The sequence below is a fragment of the Paramisgurnus dabryanus genome, chromosome 4, assembly GCF_030506205.2.
Source record: "Paramisgurnus dabryanus chromosome 4, PD_genome_1.1, whole genome shotgun sequence".
NCBI lineage: Eukaryota > Metazoa > Chordata > Actinopteri > Cypriniformes > Cobitidae > Paramisgurnus > Paramisgurnus dabryanus.
The window spans coordinates 32,651,152-32,673,092 of NC_133340.1; the positions used below are offsets into that span (position 1 = coordinate 32,651,152).

The 21,941-nt window shown below is 40.4% G+C and overlaps 1 protein-coding gene across 4 annotated transcripts in view; it reads right to left on the bottom strand.

Annotated features, from left to right (window-relative positions):
- Positions 1-4,822: 4,822 nt before the first annotated feature.
- The window catches only part of LOC135735478 (uncharacterized), a 30,674-nt gene continuing 13,555 nt past the window's right edge, over positions 4,823-21,941 (bottom strand). For 2 of the 4 annotated variants that reach the window (XM_065253901.2, XM_065253899.2), the window contains 2 exons: positions 5,089-5,189; positions 4,823-4,993 (listed from right to left, as the gene is read on the bottom strand). In XM_065253901.2, the coding sequence (XP_065109973.1) occupies positions 4,823-4,993; positions 5,089-5,189 (272 nt within the window). The remainder of the gene's footprint in view (positions 4,994-5,088; positions 5,190-21,941) is intronic. The other 2 variants (XR_012336650.1, XR_012336649.1) reach the window with 1 other exon arrangement.

Below are 21,941 nucleotides of genomic sequence, written 5' to 3' on the forward strand. Positions count from 1 at the left end.
GCACCAGGGATGGGACCTTTATGATGGACGGTCGGTGGTGTGAGCGGGGGAACCTATCAAGGACACGTCTCTCTGGCTTTTGAGCCGTGTGCCACACAGCGAAAGCCAAGTCCGGGTTGGTGTAGTTGTTCCAGCGTGCTGAAAAGAAGCTTGGAGGTTCTTTGGGGTCAAACAGCAGCAACGCATTGGCACTGGAGGCCCATTGGCTTAATGTCTCTCCATTCGGTGTAGTATGACTGTAACCCCAGTCTATGTGTTGGCAGTTAAAGTCCCCTGCATAGATGGCGGGTGCAGGTGCCGGTGGAAGTGATGCCATGGTCAGCATTGATGGTGGGGGCTTGTAAACATTGACAACCGTTGTGGTTTGCACCTTAGTGGACAGCCATTCGATACTCGAGCCTGGTGGAGATTGGCCAGTGGCTGTCCAACTAAGGTTGTTCCTTACGAAGGTTGCAAGTCCATGCTGTTTGCTGTAGGTTGACCCAGCAAGCTGGAAACCAGGCAGTTTGAGGATGTTATCACTGTCGCGGTGTGTCTCCTGGAGAAGGACGGCTGCTACTTTGTGGGAGTCAACGAGATGGTAGATGACTTCCATTTTGGCGGTGGTAAGGCCCTCTACATTAAGTTGGAACACCGACAGACCCTGGTACTCGATGGTCGGGATGGTCACTCGTCCTGACCTGGACGCACCATGTCCCTTTGGTCTCTTGCACCTCGGCCTGCCAGCTAGATGATGATGATGATGATGACTGGTTGGCGACATTAGTTTTGCAAGCTGGTCTTGCACCATTTCTTGCTACTTACGGAGGAGGCCACGTGAAGGCTGTCGTCATCTCCTCACATCCTCACATAAGTGTTTATGAATGCTATACCCTGCTTGAATGTTACTTACTGAAGAACATACTGCACCACAGCAAAATCCCCAGTGTTAAAGGGGCCATGGCACAAGACTTTTTTAAGATTTCAAATAAATCTTTGGTGTCCCCAGAGCACATATGTGAAGTTTTAGCTCAAAATACCATATAGATAATTTATTATAACTCTTTATTATAGATCTTTTTCACATTTTGTAGGTTGATAGAAGCAATGGGGCACCCAATTATAGCACTGAAACATGGAAAAGTCTCATTTTCATGCCATGGCCCCTTTAAATTAGCATTATATAGGCCCTGTCCCAAATGGCGCACTTCATGTGGACTTTCAGTCTCGAGTCCGTAGGGTGTCCCATCTTTCATTTTTACGCTTTGAAGTGTGCTCATCAGCGCCTCCTTTGCCCCCTTGATGCGGTCTTCAGCGAAGCCCGCACTGCAGCAGGCTTCGCGCACTTTACCAACCCAGAAGTCCTTGCGAAAGAGCAATCAGACCAATCAGACGACGGAAGGGAGGAGCTCACAACTTCTCTACCTATTTCCGGTGTGACGCTCGAGTCTGTCCCAAAATACGACTCCGTTGCACCCACGTGGACTCGCATTAAGGGTCCCTAAAGTCTGGACTACGTGATGTCATCAAAGTGTGGACTCTGAGGAGGACCACAAGTCCGGAGTGTGCCATTTGGGACAGGACCTTGGTTTATATAGAATTTACACCAAGATTGGTATGGCGTGAAATCAAACTTTTTCCATGTTTAAGTGCTATAATTGGGTCCCCAGTGCTTCCATCAACCTAGAAAACGTGAAAAAGATCAACCAAGTAACTTTGGATAAGCCATTTTCTGCAAGCATGTGAAAAATTAGGTCGTTCAGATTTCACCTATTTTGTGAGGTAGGTAGCAAGGCCTATTACATTAATACCGCCTCCTTAATCTGCACTATCCAACCACAGCACTTCCATTTAGTGCAGAGAGATTCGCCCTGTCCCAAATGGCACACTCCGGACTTGTGGTCCTCCTCAGAGTCCACACTTTGATGACATCACGTAGTCCAGACTTTAGGGACCCTTGATGCGAGTCCACGTGGGTGCACCGGAGTCGTATTTTGGGACAGACTCGAGCATCACACCGGAAATAGGTAGAGAAGTTGCGCGTCAGTGTGAACTCCTCCCTTCCGTCGTCTGATTGGTCTGATTGCCCTTTCGCAAGGACTTCTAGGTTGGCAAAGTGCGCGAAGCCTGCTGCAGTGCGGGCTTCGCTGAAGACCGCATCAAGGGGGCAAAGGAGGCGCTGATGAGCACACTCAAAGCGTAAAAATGACAGATGGGACACTCTACGGACTCGTAGACTAAGCGAGAACGCGCAATTTAAGGCCACGAGACCGAAAGTCCACATGAAGTGCGCCATTTGGGACAGGGCCAGAGAGAGAGAAAGAGAGGTAGATAGGAGTTTTCCTTACTCAAACATGTTCTGAGGGCAGAAAGAATGTGATTGGTTCACAAAAACGACCAATCAAAATGCTCGTTACTGGTTTAAGCCCTCAGCGGAGCCTCCAAGGCAGCTTCTGCAGTGAAGCAGTTCGAGCTCACCATTGATCAGATGAGTAGCGCAGATATGGTAAGATAGGAATGAGACTGTTTTTGAATTCAGTTCGAAACGTTCCGAGTATTTAAGTGACGCGTTTTCAAGTGTCCGTGGCACGACTTTCTTTTTCGTGCCAGTTTCACGGATTGGTTACTCAATTTTTTTTCCTTTTTTCAAACCATTGTCGATTGGGATTGGGGTTAGATTTGTGGAGGGGGGAGGAGTTAGCTACGCTTCGTCTGTTTGAAAACAGATCCGAAAGTCAACAATAACTAACGTCTCGCAGATTCGCTTAGAGAGCCTTTAACATACTATAATAAAGTATCTGTGGAGTATTTTGAGCTAAAACTTCACATATGCATTCTGGAGACACCAAAGATTTTTTTACATCTTAAAAAAATTCATAATATGACTTATATGAGGTCTACTACTGGCTTTAGCTAAGCCTTGTCTGTGAAACCAGGCCTATGTCTAAACAGATATCTGCATTGAGGTTAGTCTACAGCACAAACAGTGCATCATATAAGAAGTGAAAGTATCACAGCAGTTTCATTTTGTCCAGTGAGGACAGCTGAATGAGTCAAAATCATCAGTGTGTTAGAGACTGAGATCTGCATCACTCACACAAAAGAAATCACAAACACCAGCACCACAAACTACAGCTCAGACAATCTTTAGGTCTTAAAAATAAACCCAGGTGAGCAATATTCAAATGTATTTATTTCAATATCATTATTTTAAACTTGTCACTTTCCAGTCTGTATGGGTCTTAATTCAGATATTTAACTGTGTCTTAATAATTAATAATGTACAGATGTGTGTCCCACGGAATCTCCAAAAATACATGAAAGGACTGAGATTGTTTTGTATTATATTATGTTATGTTATATCATATTATATTTTATATTATTATATATTTATTATTAAAATATTTATATATTTTACTTAAAAGAAACGCTTTATGCTGCAATGCATGCTGGGTATCAACAAATTACAAATCTCACCCAGGACTCTCAGAATGCACTGAATGAATAAATAATGAAAATTTGTACTATTTTCTTTGTCACCATTGTTGGTGATTCATACTCTGATTCTTGATGTTTGTGTGTCTCATTTACAAAACAGATTTTTTTTGCACAAGTTTTTCAAAATCCTTCAGAAGGACAAGATGCTCATTTGCATTTTAAGGAACACAACCAAAACAATACATTTTTGCTCAGGCCTACAAAGTGACAATTATTAACATGCTATAATAAATTATCTGTGGAGTATTTTGAGCAAAATCTTCATATATGTGTTCTGGGGATACTAAATACATATTTTGTATCTTTAAAAAAAATCTCATAATATGGATGATTCCATTGTTTTTTTCAGTGTATGGTAGTTGGTCAACAAAATGCAAAAATATAGTGTATTTATAAGCATTGCTTAAGTAAAATGAGTGAATAAAAAATTCTTAGAAAATTGTAGTTAAAGCTGCTGATAATTGTGTTTTAAATATACTAGAATTTTCTAGGTGAAAATTGTTTACTAACTTTTTTCAAGTAAATCATACTCCAATTTTTTTTCAGTGCACGGACACACACAAACAAACATGACATGTAACAAACCCAGTGCACGCTCAATTTTTTTGTCAAGTTATCATATGGTAGCCATAATGCACGGGTGCTATTAGAAAAGGCACAAAACTACTGCTTGTTATAGCTGAGGTTATAATGCAGGAAGTCAGTATCACGTGATTTTCAAGAATGTTTTGCCTCAGTCAGGAAGAAGAAAAAAGCAGCTCCATTAGATTTAATCTAAATGTTAACTTAAATATCACAATGGTTATGATGATCCATACTTTTCCTGCATGATTTTAATCATATGTTCAACAGAAAAAAAGAAGAAAATATAGAAGACAAAACATGTTTACACAGTTTACACTTTCTTTTTAATGTGGTTACAGACTTCTGATCAGGTTTTCGTAAGCCACAGGGTCTCAGTTCCTTAATGCATCAAATACACCAGTGTATCACAGCATCAGTCTATCTGTTTGTCTATCTATCTTAAATATAATATACACTAGTCAACAATTGAAGTGGATCAAATCCTTTTCTAAAAGTTGTCTTAAAACTAATACCTAATACTCGTTCTTGTCTTAGGACAACTTTGATAAACGTTTTTGATCCACTTCAAATGTTGACTAGTATATTTCAAATATATTTCAAATCATTTTATTGAATGATTAACATTTTATTTTATTTTTGTCAAGAAAACTGCAGATTATGAAGTTCTGCAAAAAAAGAGAGAGAAAAACAAACACAACCAAACATTTATGATGCATTGCATTGTATAGCATATAACCATATAAGATAAATAAATTTCCCATTATTTCAAAGCACCTTTCTTCACTTGTTCATTAGCTGAACGCACAATCTGATCCAGTGCTTTTAGAATCAGAACATCCATATCATCATCAGTGTCAATCTCATTATGATAGTTCTTCACTGGAAAGATGCTGTTCATCGGCACACCAACTGTTCCACTGCACAACTCCATCTGAACACAAACAGATGGTGAAATAATATCATATGAAAATGTAAGCAATAGCTACAGCAAATAAAACAAATAAAACTCCCATTGTTGTGATTTACCAGCATTTTAATCTTCTTGCTAGTGTAGATCTTCTTTAGATCATTCTTCACTAGTGGACACGCTTCATCAACTTTGGTCATGACAATCACTTGAGGAAGTCCTACAATGATTACACAAAATAAATCATCAAAATGTATTTCTGTTGGAATAAATGCGGGACTAATGACACATTGACATATTTTGGGCCCTATGAAAGAATATGAAGTTGGGCGCCCTACCGCACTTATTTTGCCCCCCAGGTAGCCAAAACAGTTTGGCCCATAACTAATGGCCATGACAGGTCAGAAAAAATAACCCAGCCCAAAATCGGCCAAAGTACACTGGCCCATGTCCGGGTGCTAAACGTGAGCCAACACTACCGGCAGGGCCATTAGTGGGTCAAACTGTTTTGGCTACCTGGGACCAAACATACAGTACAGGCCAACCTAGCTATTCAATATCTTTGTTTGGAATTTAATTATACTGATGTATTTATTTTTAGGGGTCAAGCACCGAAGGTGCTGAGACACCTATTGTAATTGTTAGTATTATTAGGGGTCAAGCACCGAAGGTGCTGAGACACCTATTGTAATTGTTAGTATTATTATTATTATTATTATTATTTTTCCCCAATGGGAGTCTATGGCAGCCCTATGAACCGTACATAGGAAAATGATGAAATTTGGCACAGATGTAGAGGTGGTCATAAATAGTCATGTGACCAAAAATGGGGTCTTTAGCAGTAACTCTATAGCGCCACCAGTAGTCCAAAAATTCAATGTTCAAACTGTTATAATTGGTGAACCATTTGATCTATGAAAATTCTGCTTAGTACACGTGATTGCTCTCATCCCGCTTATTGAATTTGATACTTTACAGTAAGACTCCACCCATTACAGTAGCGGCCATTTTGAAATGTACAGTATTTCGTTTTTTCGCTACTCCTCCTTCAAATGTGGTTCAATTCTTATGAAATTTGGCACAGATGATCTTTGGAGTGAGCCGCATAGAAATGACCGAACAGAATTTTGATATTTATCTTTGTTCAAAAGTAATAAATGCGCAAACTTAACGAGGTTGACGCAAAAATGGTTCTGAAGCTGTAGCTCAGTCATTCTTTGATCAATTGAAATGAAATTTGGTACACTTCATGTGGACCATGATCTTGGGGTCCATGCCAAATTTGGTGACAGCGCCACCTATGGGTCATGAGATAATAAAATAGGCTATTTTTGCCCATAACTTCTGAACTGCTTGTCAGAAAATTATGATCTTGATGTCTATGGATTGCTTACCTCATGCCGCATCTGTCAATGTGTATTATGCCGGGTTTGACCGAACCACCTGTCTGCCATTTTGAAATTTAACATAAATTGTTATATTTTTTGAACTATTTGACATATCCGCACAAAAATTGGTAAGGAGCTTTGACATGATGTCCTGAAGTTACCTGGGAAGTCAGAGTACAGCGCCACCTAGGGGTTATAAACTATTACAATTCTTATTGATATTATACTGTTATCTCTTTCTGCTGCCCAATGAACCGTGTCAACTGAGTGGCGCACCTAGTTAATCGTATGCATTGAGATTCTGAGATCCTGGGTTCGAATCCCACCTGAGTCAGGTATTTTGTTCTTCCTCATCAATTCTTCTAAACCTGTCTGTAGTTCACATGTGTTCTATTTTTCCATGTTTGCTGTTGTTGCTCTGCATTGTGGTGGTTCTGCTCTATGATTCCTGAGCCTTGCGTTTTTGATGCAATTTATGGTGCTTGCTGTGCTTTGTGTGCTTGCTGTGCTTTGTGTGCTTGCTGTGCTTTGTGAGCTTGCTGTGCTTTGTGAGCTTACTGTGCTTTGTGTGCTTGCTGTGCTTTGTGAGCTTGCTGTGCTTTGTGTGCTTGCTGTGCTTTGTGAGCTTGCTGTGCTTTGTGAGCTTGCTGTGCTTTGTGTGCTTGCTGTGCCTTGTGAGCTTGCTATGCTTTGTGTACTTGCTGTGCTTTGTGTGCTTGCTGTGCTTTGTGTGCTTGCTGTGCTTTGTGTGCTTGCTGTGCTTTGTGTGCTTGCTGTGCTTTGTGAGCTTGCTGTGCTTTGTGTGCTTGCTGTGCTTTGTGAGCTTACTGTGCTTTGTGTGCCTGCTGTGATTTGTGTAATTGCTGTGTTTTGTGTGCTTGGTGTGCATTGTGAGCTTGCTGTGCTTTGTGTGCTTGCTGTGCTTTGTGTGCTTGCTGTGCTTTGTGAGCTTACTGTGCTTTGTGTGCCTGCTGTGATTTGTGTAATTGCTGTGCTTTGTGTGCTTGGTGTGCATTGTGAGCTTGCTGTGCTTTGTGTGCTTGCTGTGCTTTGTGTGCTTGCTGTGCTTTGTGAGCTTGCTGTGCATTGTGTGCCTGCTGTGATTTGTGTAATTGCTGTGCTTTGTGTGCTTGCTGTGCTTTGTGTGCCTGCTGTGCTTTGTGTGCTTGCTGTGCTTTGTGAGCTTGCTGTGCTTTGTATGCCTGTTGTGATTTGTGTAATTGATGTGCTTTGTGTGCTTGCTGTGCTTTGTGAGCTTGCTATGCTTTGTTTGCTTGCTGTGCTTTGTGTGCTTGCTGTGCTTTGTGTGCTTGATGTGCTTTGTGAGCTTGCTGTGCTTTGTGAGCTTGCTGTGCTTTGTGTGCTTGCTGTGCTTTGTGAGCTTGCTGTGCTTTGTGGGCTTGCTGTGCTTTGTGTGCTTGCTGTGGTTTGTGTGCTTGCTGTGCTTTGTGAGCTTGCTGTGCTTTGTGTGCCTGCTGTGATTTGTGTAATTGCTGTGCTTGTGTGCTTGCTGTGCATTGTGAGCTTGCTGTGCTTTGTGTGCTTGCTGTGCTTTGTGTGCTTGCTGTGCTTTGTGAGCTTGCTGTGCTTTGTGTGCCTGTTGTGATTTGTGTAATTGCTCTGCTTTGTGAGCTTGCCGTGCTTTGTGTGCTTGCTGTGCTGTGTGTGCATTGCGCCGAAGGTGCTTGACCCCGTGTTGCTGCTTGCAGCTATATTTATTATTATTATTATTCTGCTTCTTCTTCTTCTTAGCCATAGGCGTCTATGGCAGCCCTATGAACCGTACATAGGAAAATGATGAAATTTGGCACAGTTGTAGTGGTGGTCTTAAAAAGTCATGTGACCAAAAATGGGGTCTCTAGTACTAACTCTATAGCGCCACCAGCAGTTCAAAAATTCAATGTTCAAAGGGTTATAACTTCTGATCCGCTTGATCTATGAAAATTCTACTTAGTACACGTGATTGCTCTCCTCATGCTTGTTGATTTTAATACCTTACAGTAAAACTCCACCCATTACAGTAGCGGCCATTTTGAAATGTACAGTATTCCATTTTTTCGCTACTCCTCCTTCAAATGTTGTTCAATTCTTATGAGATTTGGCACAGATGATCTTTGGAGTAAGCCGCATAGAAATGACTGAACAGAATTTTGATATTTATCTTTGTTCAAAAGTAATAAATGCGCAAACTTAACGAGGTTGACGCAAAAATGGTTCTGAAGCTGTAGCTCAGTCATTCTTTGATCAATTGAAATGAAATTTGGTACACTTCATGTGGACCATGAACTTGGGGTCCATGCCAAATTTGGTGACAGCGCCACCTATGGGTCATGAGATAATAAAATAGGCTATTTTTGCCCATAACTTCTGAACTGTTTGTCAGAAAATTATGATCTTGATGTCTATGGATTGCTTACCTCATGCCGCATCTGTCGATGTGTATTATGCCGGGTTTGACCGAACCGCCTGTCCGCCATTTTGAAATTTCACATAATTTGTTATATTTTTTGAACTATTGGACATATCCGCGCAAAAATTAGTAAGGAGCTTCGACATGATGTCCTGAAGGTACCTGGGAAGTCAGAGTACAGCGCCACCTAGGGGTTATAAACTATAACAGTTCTCATGGAACTGCTTATAACTTCTGAATACTTTGTCTGATATTAATTTCTTTGTGAAATTGTATTCACTGGTTTATGCCGATTGCAACGATGCCTCGTTTGTCATTTTCCAACATTCTGTTCATGTGTTATTGTAAAGCATATGGTAGATTATTTTTTCGCTACTCCTTTTACAAATGTTGTTTATTTTATGCCAGGTACTGCTCGTATAATGTTTGGAGCAATCCGCACAGAAATGACCGAACAGATTTTTGATATTCTGTTCTCTTTCTTAGAAATACCACTCCAAAGTTGACCGTGCCTGTGACGTTGTCTATTTGTCATAGTAAATTAATGTGACTGTATATTACATTGTATAGCATTACTATACAGAATGATGTTCTTGTCTTCAATCTCATTTGAGCTTTTTGATTCCCATATACATTGTATTTCTGATAGTTCTGCTCTGCACTGTCAGTTCTGCATCTGTGTTGATTGGCACACGTCAATCCTTGAAGCACCTAAGCTGTTTTTTGCTGCCCTTTGAGCTGTGTTAGCTGAGTTGCGCATCTGGTTAACCACATGCCATGAGATTCTGAGGTCATGGGTTCAAACCCCATGTGCAGTGATATTTTGTCTTAACTTTTTTCTCACTTAAGTTTTGTGATTTTCATACAATACATTGTATTTCAGTTATTTGTGCTCTCTGTTGTTATTTCTGCACGTTTGGTAATTGCTGGATATCAATGTTTACAGCTCTAAATCTCTATTCTATAGCTTGGACACACCAACTCCGTGGTTTAATCGTTTACTCAGTGGCGCATGCGGTTAGTGCGTTGCTTTGGGAACCTGAGGTCATGGGTTCGAATCCCAGCTCTTACTTTCACTTATTGAGATTTCCTTTTGTGTTCCCTTTAACACGTTCTTCTCGACCTGTCTGGTTTTCCACACGTGTTATATTTTTGCCATCTTTACTGTTGTTGCTCCGCACTGCAGTGGTTCTGCTCTGCATTTGCTTTGCTTCGGGTTCGGGCTCTGTATTGCGCGCTTTCTGCGCTTTGCGCATTTGCTGCGTCGTGTGGTTTTTGCTGTGCTTTGGGTGCTCATTGCGCTGAAGGTGCTTGACCCCGCAATTGCTGCTTGCAGCTATATTTAGGGGTCAAGCACCGAAGGTGCTGAGACACCTATTGGAATTGTACTTTTTTCTTCTTCTTAGCCATTGGTGTCTATGGCAGCCCTATGAACCGTATGTAGGAAAATGATGAAATTTGGCACAGTTGTAGTGGTGGTCATAAATAGTCATGTGGCCAAAAATGGGGTCTCTAGCAGTAACTCTATAGCACCACCATCATCTCAAAAATTCAATGTTCAAATGGTTATAACTCATGATCCATTTGCTCTATGAAAATTCTACTTAGTACACGTGATTGCTCTCCTCATGCTTATTGTTTTTAATACCTTACAGTAAGACTCCACCCATTACAGTAGCGGCCATTTTGAAATGTACAGTATTTCGTTTTTTCGCTACTCCTCCTTCAAATTTGGTTCAATTCTTATGAGATTTGGCACATGTGATCTTTGGAGTGAGCCGCATAGAAATGACTGAACAGAATTTTGATATTTTTCTTTATTTAAAAGTAATTAATGCGTGAACTTAACGAGATTGACGCAAAATTGGTTCTGAAGCTGTATCTCGGTCATTCTTTGATCAATCGAGATGAAATTTGGTACGCTTCATGTCGATCATGAACTGGGGGTCCATGCCAAATCTGGTGACAGCGCCACCTATGGGTCATGAGATAGTAAAAAAGGCTATTTTTGCGCATAACTTCTGAATCGTTTGTCAGAAAATTATGATATTGGTGTCTACGGATTCCTTACCTCATGCCGCATCTGTCGATGTGTATTATGCCGGGTTTGACCGAACCGCCTGTCCGCCATTTTGAAATTTGTCATAAATTGTTATAACTTTTGAAGTATTGTATATATTGGCGCAAAAATCGGTAGGAAGCTTTGGCATGATGTCCTGATTGTATCTGGGAAGTCAGAATACAGCGCCACCTAGGGGTTATAAACTATAACAGTTCTTATAGAACTGCTCATAACTTCTGAATACTTTGTCGGATATTAATTTTCTTTGTGAAATTGTATTCACTGGTTTATGCCGATTGCAACGATACCTCGTTTGTCATTTTCCATCATTCTGTTCATGTGTTATTGTAAGGCATATGGTAAATGATTTTTTCGCTACTCCTTTTACAAATTTTGTTTATTTTATGCCAGGTTCTGCTCGTATAATGTTTGGAGCAATCCGCACAGAAATGACTGAACAGATTTTTCTTGCACCTAGGAATTTTTTTGAGAAAAACCTCTGTAAAGTTGATCGTCCCTGTGATGTTGTCTATTTGTCATAGTTAATTACTTTATATTACATTTTATAGCGTTACTCTACGGAATGTTCTTCTTGTCTTCAATCTCACTTGAGCTTTTTGATTCTCATATACATTGTATTTCTGTGATTTCTGCTCTGCGGTGTCATTTCTACATCTTTGGTGATTGGCATATGTCAATGCTTGCATTTCTGTAATCTCTTTCCTGCTGCCCCTTGAGCTGTGTCTGCTGAGTGGCGCATCCACTAAGTCGTATGCATAGAGATCCTGAGCTCATGGGTTTGAATCCCACCTGAGGCAGGTGTTAATTTCTTCTATTAAAGTTTTGTTCTTTCCCACCTATTCTTCTTGACCTGTCTGTAGTTCACATATGTTCTATTTTTGCCATGTTTTCTGTTGCTGCTCTGCACTGCGGTGGTTCTGCTCTGTCATTGCAATGCTTTGGGTACTTGCTGCGCTTTGTGTTCTTGATGCACCTTGGGTGGTCAGTGAGCATTGGGTGATTGATACCTTCTATGTTGCTTGCTGTGATTTGGGTGCTCATTGCGCTAAAGGTGCTTGGCCCCGAATCGCTGCTTGCAGCTATATTTAGGGGTCAAGCACCGAAGGTGCTGAGACACCTATTGCAATTGTTAGTATTATTATTATTATTCTTACTCTTGTCCAATGGGAGTCTATGGCAGCCCTATGAACCGTAAGTAGTAGAGTGATGAAATTTGGCACAGTTGTAGTGGTGGTCCTAAAAAGTCATGTGACCAAAAATGGGGTCTCTAGCAGTAACTCTATAGCGCCACCAGCAGTGCAAAAATTCAATGTTCAAACTGTTATAATTGGTGAACCATTTGATCTATGAAAATTCTACTTAGTACACGTGATTGCTCTCATCCCACTTATTGAATTTGATACTTTACAGTAAGACTCCACCCATTACAGTAGCGGCCATTTTGAAATGTACAGTATTTCGTTTTTTCGCTACTCCTCCTTCAAATTTGGTTCAATTCTTATGAGATTTGGCACATGTGATCTTTGGAGTGAGCCGCATAGAAATGACTGAACAGAATTTTGATATTTTTCTTTATTTAAAAGTAATTCATGCGTGAACTTAACGAGATTGACGCAAAATTGGTTCTGAAGCTGTATCTCGGTCATTCTTTGATCAATCGAGATGAAATTTGGTACGCTTCATGTCGACCATGAAATGGGGGTCCATGCCAAATTTGGTGACAGCGCCACCTATGGGTCATGAGATAGTAAAAAAGGCTATTTTTGCGCATAACTTCTGAATCGTTTGTCAGAAAATTATGATCTTGGTGTCTACGGATTCCTTACCTCATGCCGCATCTGTCGATGTGTATTATGCCGGGTTTGACCGAACCGCCTGTCCGCCATTTTGAAATTTGTCATAAATTGTTATAACTTTTGAAGTATTGGATATATTGGCGCAAAAATCGGTAGTAAGCTTTGGCATGATGTCCTGATTGTATCTGGGAAGTCAGAATACAGCGCCACCTAGGGGTTATAAACTATAACAGTTCTTATAGAACTGCTCATAACTTCTGAATACTTTGTCGGATATTAATTTTCTTTGTGAAATTGTATTCACTGGTTTATGCCGATTGCAACGATACCTCGTTTGTCATTTTCCATCATTCTGTTCATGTGTTATTGTAAGGCATATGGTAAATGATTTTTTCGCTACTCCTTTTACAAATTTTGTTTATTTTATGCCAGGTTCTGCTCGTATAATGTTTGGAGCAATCCGCACAGAAATGACTGAACAGATTTTTCTTGCACCTAGGAATTTTTTGAGAAAAACCTCTGTAAAGTTGATCGTCCCTGTGATGTTGTCTATTTGTCATAGTTAATTACTTTATATTACATTTTATAGCGTTACTCTACGGAATGTTCTTCTTGTCTTCAATCTCACTTGAGCTTTTTGATTCTCATATACATTGTATTTCTGTGATTTCTGCTCTGCGGTGTCATTTCTACATCTTTGGTGATTGGCATATGTCAATGCTTGCATTTCTGTAATCTCTTTCCTGCTGCCCCTTGAGCTGTGTCTGCTGAGTGGCGCATCCATTAAGTCGTATGCATAGAGATCCTGACCTCATGGGTTCGAATCCCACCTGAGGCAGGTGTTAATTTCTTCTATTAAAGTTTTGTTCTTTCCCACCTATTCTTCTTGACCTGTCTGTAGTTCACATATGTTCTATTTTTGCCATGTTTTCTGTTGCTGCTCTGCACTGCGGTGGTTCTGCTCTGTCATTGCAACGCTTTGGGTACTTGCTGCGCTTTGTGTTCTTGATGCACCTTGGGTGGTCAGTGAGCATTGGGTGATTGATACCTTCTATGTTGCTTGCTGTGCTTTGGGTGCTCATTGCGCTAAAGGTGCTTGGCCCCGAATCGCTGCTTGCAGCTATATTTAGGGGTCAAGCACCGAAGGTGCTGAGACACCTATTGCAATTGTTAGTATTATTATTATTATTCTTACTCTTGTCCAATGGGAGTCTATGGCAGCCCTATGAACCGTAAGTAGTAGAGTGATGAAATTTGGCACAGTTGTAGTGGTGGTCCTAAAAAGTCATGTGACCAAAAATGGGGTCTCTAGCAGTAACTCTATAGCGCCACCAGCAGTGCAAAAATTCAATGTTCAAACTGTTATAATTGGTGAACCATTTGATCTATGAAAATTCTACTTAGTACACGTGATTGCTCTCATCCCACTTATTGAATTTGATACTTTACAGTAAGACTCCACCCATTACAGTAGCGGCCATTTTGAAATGTACAGTATTTCGTTTTTTCGCTACTCCTCCTTCAAATTTGGTTCAATTCTTATGAGATTTGGCACATGTGATCTTTGGAGTGAGCCGCATAGAAATGACTGAACAGAATTTTGATATTTTTCTTTATTTAAAAGTAATTCATGCGTGAACTTAACGAGATTGACGCAAAATTGGTTCTGAAGCTGTATCTCGGTCATTCTTTGATCAATCGAGATGAAATTTGGTACGCTTCATGTCGACCATGAAATGGGGGTCCATGCCAAATTTGGTGACAGCGCCACCTATGGGTCATGAGATAGTAAAAAAGGCTATTTTTGCGCATAACTTCTGAATCGTTTGTCAGAAAATTATGATCTTGGTGTCTACGGATTCCTTACCTCATGCCGCATCTGTCGATGTGTATTATGCCGGGTTTGACCGAACCGCCTGTCCGCCATTTTGAAATTTGTCATAAATTGTTATAACTTTTGAAGTATTGGATATATTGGCGCAAAAATCGGTAGTAAGCTTTGGCATGATGTCCTGATTGTATCTGGGAAGTCAGAATACAGCGCCACCTAGGGGTTATAAACTATAACAGTTCTTATAGAACTGCTCATAACTTCTGAATACTTTGTCGGATATTAATTTTCTTTGTGAAAGTGTATTCACTGGTTTATGCCGATTGCAACGATACCTCGTTTGTCATTTTCCATCATTCTGTTCATGTGTTATTGTAAGGCATATGGTAAATGATTTTTTCGCTACTCCTTTTACAAATTTTGTTTATTTTATGCCAGGTTCTGCTCGTATAATGTTTGGAGCAATCCGCACAGAAATGACTGAACAGATTTTTCTTGCACCTAGGAATTTTTTGAGAAAAACCTCTGTAAAGTTGATCGTCCCTGTGATGTTGTCTATTTGTCATAGTTAATTACTTTATATTACATTTTATAGCGTTACTCTACGGAATGTTCTTCTTGTCTTCAATCTCACTTGAGCTTTTTGATTCTCATATACATTGTATTTCTGTGATTTCTGCTCTGCGGTGTCATTTCTACATCTTTGGTGATTGGCATATGTCAATGCTTGCATTTCTGTAATCTCTTTCCTGCTGCCCCTTGAGCTGTGTCTGCTGAGTGGCGCATCCACTAAGTCGTATGCATAGAGATCCTGAGTTCATGGGTTCGAATCCCATCTGAGCCAGGTGTTAATTTCTTCTATTAAAGTTTTGTTCTTTCCCACCTATTCTTCTTGACCTGTCTGTAGTTCACATATGTTCTATTTTTGCCATGTTTTCTGTTGCTGCTCTGCACTGCGGTGGTTCTGCTCTGTCATTGCAACGCTTTGGGTACTTGCTGCGCTTTGTGTTCTTGATGCACCTTGGGTGGTCAGTGAGCATTGGGTGATTGATACCTTCTATGTTGCTTGCTGTGCTTTGGGTGCTCATTGCGCTAAAGGTGCTTGGCCCCGAATCGCTGCTTGCAGCTATATTTAGGGGTCAAGCACCGAAGGTGCTGAGACACCTATTGTAATTGTTAGTATTATTATTATTATTATTCTGCTTCTTCTTCTTCTTCTTAGCCATAGGCGTCTATGGCAGCCCTATGAACCGTACATAGGAAAATGATGAAATTTGGCACAGTTGTAGTGGTGGTCTTAAAAAGTCATGTGACCAAAAATGGGGTCTCTAGTACTAACTCTATAGCGCCACCAGCAGTTCAAAAATTCAATGTTCAAAGGGTTATAACTTCTGATCCGCTTGATCTATGAAAATTCTACTTAGTACACGTGATTGCTCTCCTCATGCTTGTTGATTTTAATACCTTACAGTAAAACTCCACCCATTACAGTAGCGGCCATTTTGAAATGTACAGTATTCCATTTTTTCGCTACTCCTCCTTCAAATGTTGTTCAATTCTTATGAGATTTGGCACAGATGATCTTTGGAGTAAGCCGCATAGAAATGACTGAACAGAATTTTGATATTTATCTTTGTTCAAAAGTAATAAATGCGCAAACTTAACGAGGTTGACGCAAAAATGGTTCTGAAGCTGTAGCTCAGTCATTCTTTGATCAATTGAAATGAAATTTGGTACACTTCATGTGGACCATGAACTTGGGGTCCATGCCAAATTTGGTGACAGCGCCACCTATGGGTCATGAGATAATAAAATAGGCTATTTTTGCCCATAACTTCTGAACTGTTTGTCAGAAAATTATGATCTTGATGTCTATGGATTGCTTACCTCATGCCGCATCTGTCGATGTGTATTATGCCGGGTTTGACCGAACCGCCTGTCCGCCATTTTGAAATTTCACATAATTTGTTATATTTTTTGAACTATTGGACATATCCGCGCAAAAATTAGTAAGGAGCTTCGACATGATGTCCTGAAGGTACCTGGGAAGTCAGAGTACAGCGCCACCTAGGGGTTATAAACTATAACAGTTCTCATGGAACTGCTTATAACTTCTGAATACTTTGTCTGATATTAATTTCTTTGTGAAATTGTATTCACTGGTTTATGCCGATTGCAACGATGCCTCGTTTGTCATTTTCCAACATTCTGTTCATGTGTTATTGTAAAGCATATGGTAGATTATTTTTTCGCTACTCCTTTTACAAATGTTGTTTATTTTATGCCAGGTACTGCTCGTATAATGTTTGGAGCAATCCGCACAGAAATGACCGAACAGATTTTTGATATTCTGTTCTCTTTCTTAGAAATACCACTCCAAAGTTGACCGTGCCTGTGACGTTGTCTATTTGTCATAGTAAATTAATGTGACTGTATATTACATTGTATAGCATTACTATACAGAATGATGTTCTTGTCTTCAATCTCATTTGAGCTTTTTGATTCCCATATACATTGTATTTCTGATAGTTCTGCTCTGCACTGTCAGTTCTGCATCTGTGTTGATTGGCACACGTCAATCCTTGAAGCACCTAAGCTGTTTTTTGCTGCCCTTTGAGCTGTGTTAGCTGAGTTGCGCATCTGGTTAACCACATGCCATGAGATTCTGAGGTCATGGGTTCAAACCCCATGTGCAGTGATATTTTGTCTTAACTTTTTTCTCACTTAAGTTTTGTGATTTTCATACAATACATTGTATTTCAGTTATTTGTGCTCTCTGTTGTTATTTCTGCACGTTTGGTAATTGCTGGATATCAATGTTTACAGCTCTAAATCTCTATTCTATAGCTTGGACACACCAACTCAGTGGTTTAATCGTTTACTCAGTGGCGCATGCGGTTAGTGCGTTGCTTTGGGAACCTGAGGTCATGGGTTCGAATCCCAGCTCTTACTTTCACTTATTGAGATTTCCTTTTGTGTTCCCTTTAACACATTCTTCTCGACCTGTCTGGTTTTCCACACGTGTTATATTTTTGCCATCTTTACTGTTGTTGCTCCGCACTGCAGTGGTTCTGCTCTGCATTTGCTTTGCTTCGGGTTCGGGCTCTGTATTGCGCGCTTTCTGCGCTTTGCGCATTTGCTGCGTCGTGTGGTTTTTGCTGTGGTTTGGGTGCTCATTGCGCTGAAGGTGCTTGACCCCGCAATTGCTGCTTGCAGCTATATTGGTCATTGTTTCTGTTAGTAAATTTTTCTTCTTCCCCAATGGGAGTCTATGGCAGCCCTATGAACCGTATGTAGGAAAATGATGAAATTTGGCACAGTTGTAGTGGAGGTCATAAATAGTCATGTGGCCAAAAATGGGGTCTCCAGCAGTAACCCTATAGCGCCACCATCAGCTCAAAAATTCAATGTTCAAATGGTTATAACTGCTGATCCGTTTGATCTATGAAAATTCTACTTAGTACAGGGGATTGCTCTCCTCATGCTTGTTGCTTTTAACACCTTACAGTAAAACTCCACCCATTACAGTAGCGGCCATTTTGAAATGTACAGTATTCCATTTTTTCGCTACTCCTCCTTCAAATGTTGTTCAATTCTTATGAGATTTGGCACAGATGATCTTTGGAGTAAGCCGCATAGAAATGACTGAACAGAATTTTGATATTTATCTTTGTTCAAAAGTAATAAATGCGCAAACTTAACGAGGTTGACGCAAAAATGGTTCTGAAGCTGTAGCTCAGCCATTCTTTGATCAATTGAAATGAAATTTGGTACACTTCATGTGGACCATGAACTTGGGGTCCATGCCAAATTTGGTGACAGCGCCACCTATGGGTCATGAGATATGAAAGTAGGCTATTATTGCCCATAACTTCTGCACTGTTTGTCTGATATACATATTCTTTGTGGAATTAGTTTCACTGGTTTATGCCGATCGCAACGATACCTCGTTTGTCATTTTCCAACATTCTTTTCATGTGTTATTGTAAGGCATATGGTAAATGATCTTTTCGCTACTCCTTTTACAAATGTTGTTTATTTTATGCCAGGTTCTGCTCGTATAATGTTTGGAGCAATCCGCACAGAAATGACCGAACAGATTTTTTATATTCTGTTCTCTTTCTTAGAAATATTGCTCCAAAGTTGACCGTGCCTGTGATGTTGTCTATTTGTCATAGTTAAGTACGGTATATTACATTTCATAGCGTTTCTGTACAGAATGTTCGTCTTGTCTTCAACCTCACTTGAGCTTGTTGATTCTTATATACATTATATTTCTGTTATATCTGCTCTGCTGTGTCATTTCTGCTTCTGTGGTGATTGGCATTTGTCAATGCTTTCATCTCTGAGCACTCTATTCTGCTGCCTCATGAACTGTGTCAACTAAATGGCGTATCGTGTTAGTCACATGCAAAGAGATTCTGAGTTCTTGGGTTCAAATTCCGCCTGGGGCAAGTTTTAATTTGTTCTATAAAAGTTTTGTTCTTTCTCACCTATTCTTCTCGACCTGTCTGTAGTTCACATATGTTCTATTTTCGTCATGTTTTCTGTTGCTGCTCTGCACTGCGGTGGTTCTGATCGGTGATTGCTACGCTTTGGGTACTTCTGTTCTTGATTCACCTTGGGTGTTCAATGCGCATTGGGTCATTGATACCTTCTATGTTGCTTGCTGTGCTTTGGGTGCTCATTGCGCTGAAGGTGCTTGGCCCCGAATCGCTGCTTGCAGCTATATTGGTCATTGTTTCTGTTAGTAAATTTTTCTTCTTCCCCAATGGGAGTCTATGGCAGCCCTATGAAGCGTATGTAGGAAAATGATGAAATTTGGCATAGTTGTAGTGGTGGTCATAAATAGTCATGTGGCCAAAAATGGGGTCTCTAGCAGTAACTCTATAGCGCCACCATTATCTCAAAAATTCAATATTCAAATGGTTATAACTCATGATCCATTAGATCTATGAAAATTCTACTTAGTGCATGTGATTGCTCTCATCCCGCTTATTGAATTTGATACTTTACATTAAGACTCCACCCATTACAGTAGCGGCCATTTTGAAATGTACAGTATTTCGTTTTTTCGCTACTCCTCCTTCAAATGTGGTTCAATTCTTATGAGATTTGGCACAGGTGATCTTTGGAGTCAGCCGCATAGAAATGACTGAACAGAATTTTAATATTTTTTTTTATTCAAAAGTTATTAATGCGTGAACTTAACGAGATTGACGGAAAAATGGTTCTGAAGCTGTAGCTCGGTCATTCTTTGATCAATCGAGATTTGGTACACTTCATGTCGACCATGAACTGTGGGTCCATGCCAAATTTGGTGACAGCGCCACATATGGGTCATGAGATATGAAAAAAGGCTATTTTTGCCCATATCTACTAAATCGTTTGTCAGAAAATTATGATCGTGGTGTCTACGGATTCCTTGGCTCATGCCGCATCTGTCGATATGTATTATGCTGGCTTTGACCGAATCGCCTGTCCGCCATTTTGAAATTTGTGATAATTTGCTATAACTTTTGAAGTATCGGATATATCGGGGCAAAAATCGGTAGGGAGCTTCGGCATGATGTCCTGAGGAAATCAGAGAATAGCGCCACCTAGGGGTTATAAACTATAACAGTTCTTATAGAACTGCATATAACTTCTGAATTCTTTGTATGGCATGTAAGCTCTTTTCTGCTGCTCATTGATCTGTGTCTACTGAGTGGCATATCTGTCTAAGTTGTATGCATAGAGATCCTGAGTTCATGGGTTTGAATCCAGCCTGAGGCAGGTGTTAGTTTCTTCTATTAAAGTTTTGTTCTTTCCCACCTATTCTTCTTGACCTGTCTGTAGTTCACATATGTTCTATTTTTGCCATGTTTTCTGTTGCTGCTCTGCACTGCGGTGGTTCTGCTCTGTCATTGCAACGCTTTGGGTACTTGCTGCGCTTTGTGTTCTTGATGCACCTTGGGTGGTCAGTGAGCATTGGGTTATTGATACTTTCTATGTTGCTTGCTGTGCTTTGGGTGCTCATTGCGCTAAAGGTGCTTGGCCCCGAATCGCTGCTTGCAGCTATATTGGTCATTGTTTCTGTTAGTAAATTTTTCTTCTTCCCCAATGGGAGTCTATGGCAGCCCTATGAAGCGTATGTAGGAAAATGATGAAATTTGGCATAGTTGTAGTGGTGGTCATAAATAGTCATGTGGCCAAAAATGGGGTCTCTAGCAGTAACTATATAGCGCCACCATTATCTCAAAAATTCAATATTCAAACTGTTATAACTCATGATCCATTAGATCTATGAGAATTCTACTTAGTGCATGTGATTGCTCTCATCCCGCTTATTGCATTTGATACTTTACAGTAAGACTCCTCCCATTACAGTATCGGCCATTTTGAAATGTACAGTATTTCGTTTTTTCGCTACTCCTCCTTCAAATTTGGTTCAATTCTTATGAGATTTGGCACATGTGATCTTTGGAGTGAGCCGCATAGAAATGACTGAACAGAATTTTGATATTTGTCTTTATTCAAGAGTAATTAATGCGTGAACTTAACGAGATTGACGCAAAATTGGTTCTGAAGCTGTATCTCGGTCATTCTTTGATCAATCGAGATGAAATTTGGTACGCTTCATGTCGACCATGAAATGGGGGTCCATGCCAAATTTGGTGACAGCGCCACCTATGGGTAATGAGATAGGAAAAAAGGCTCTTTTTGCGCATAACTTCTGAATCGTTTGTCAGAAAATTATGATATTGGTGTCTACGGATTCCTTGGCTCATGCCGCATCTGTCGATGTGTATTATGCCGGGATTGACAGAAACGTCTGTCCGCCATTTTGAAATTTGTGATAAATTGCTATAACGTTTGAAGTATCGGATATATCGGCGCAAAAATCGGTAGGGAGCTTCGACATGATGTCCTGAGGAAATCAGAGAATAGCGCCACCTAGGGGTTATAAACTATAACAGTTCTTATAGAACTGCTTATAACTTCTGAATTCTTTGTATGGCATGTAAGCTCTTTTCTGCTGTTCCTTGAGCTGTGTCTACTGAGTGGCACATCTGTCTAAGTCGTATGCATAGAGATCCTGAGTTCATGGGTTTGAATCCAGCTTGAGGCAGGTGTTAGTTTCTTCTATTAAAGTTTTGTTCTTTCCCACCTGTTCTTCTTGACCTGTCTGTAGTTCACATATGTTCTATTTTTGCCATGTTTTCTGTTGCTGCTCTGCACTGCGGTGGTTCTGCTCTGTCATTGCAACGCTTTGGGTACTTGCTGCGCTTTGTGTTCTTGATGCACCTTGGGTGGTCAGTGAGCATTGGGTTATTGATACCTTCTATGTTGCTTGCTGTGCTTTGGGTGCTCATTGCGCTAAAGGTGCTTGGCCCCGAATCGCTGCTTGCAGCTATATTGGTCATTGTTTCTGTTAGTAAATTTTTCTTCTTCCCCAATGGGAGTCTATGGCAGCCCTATGAA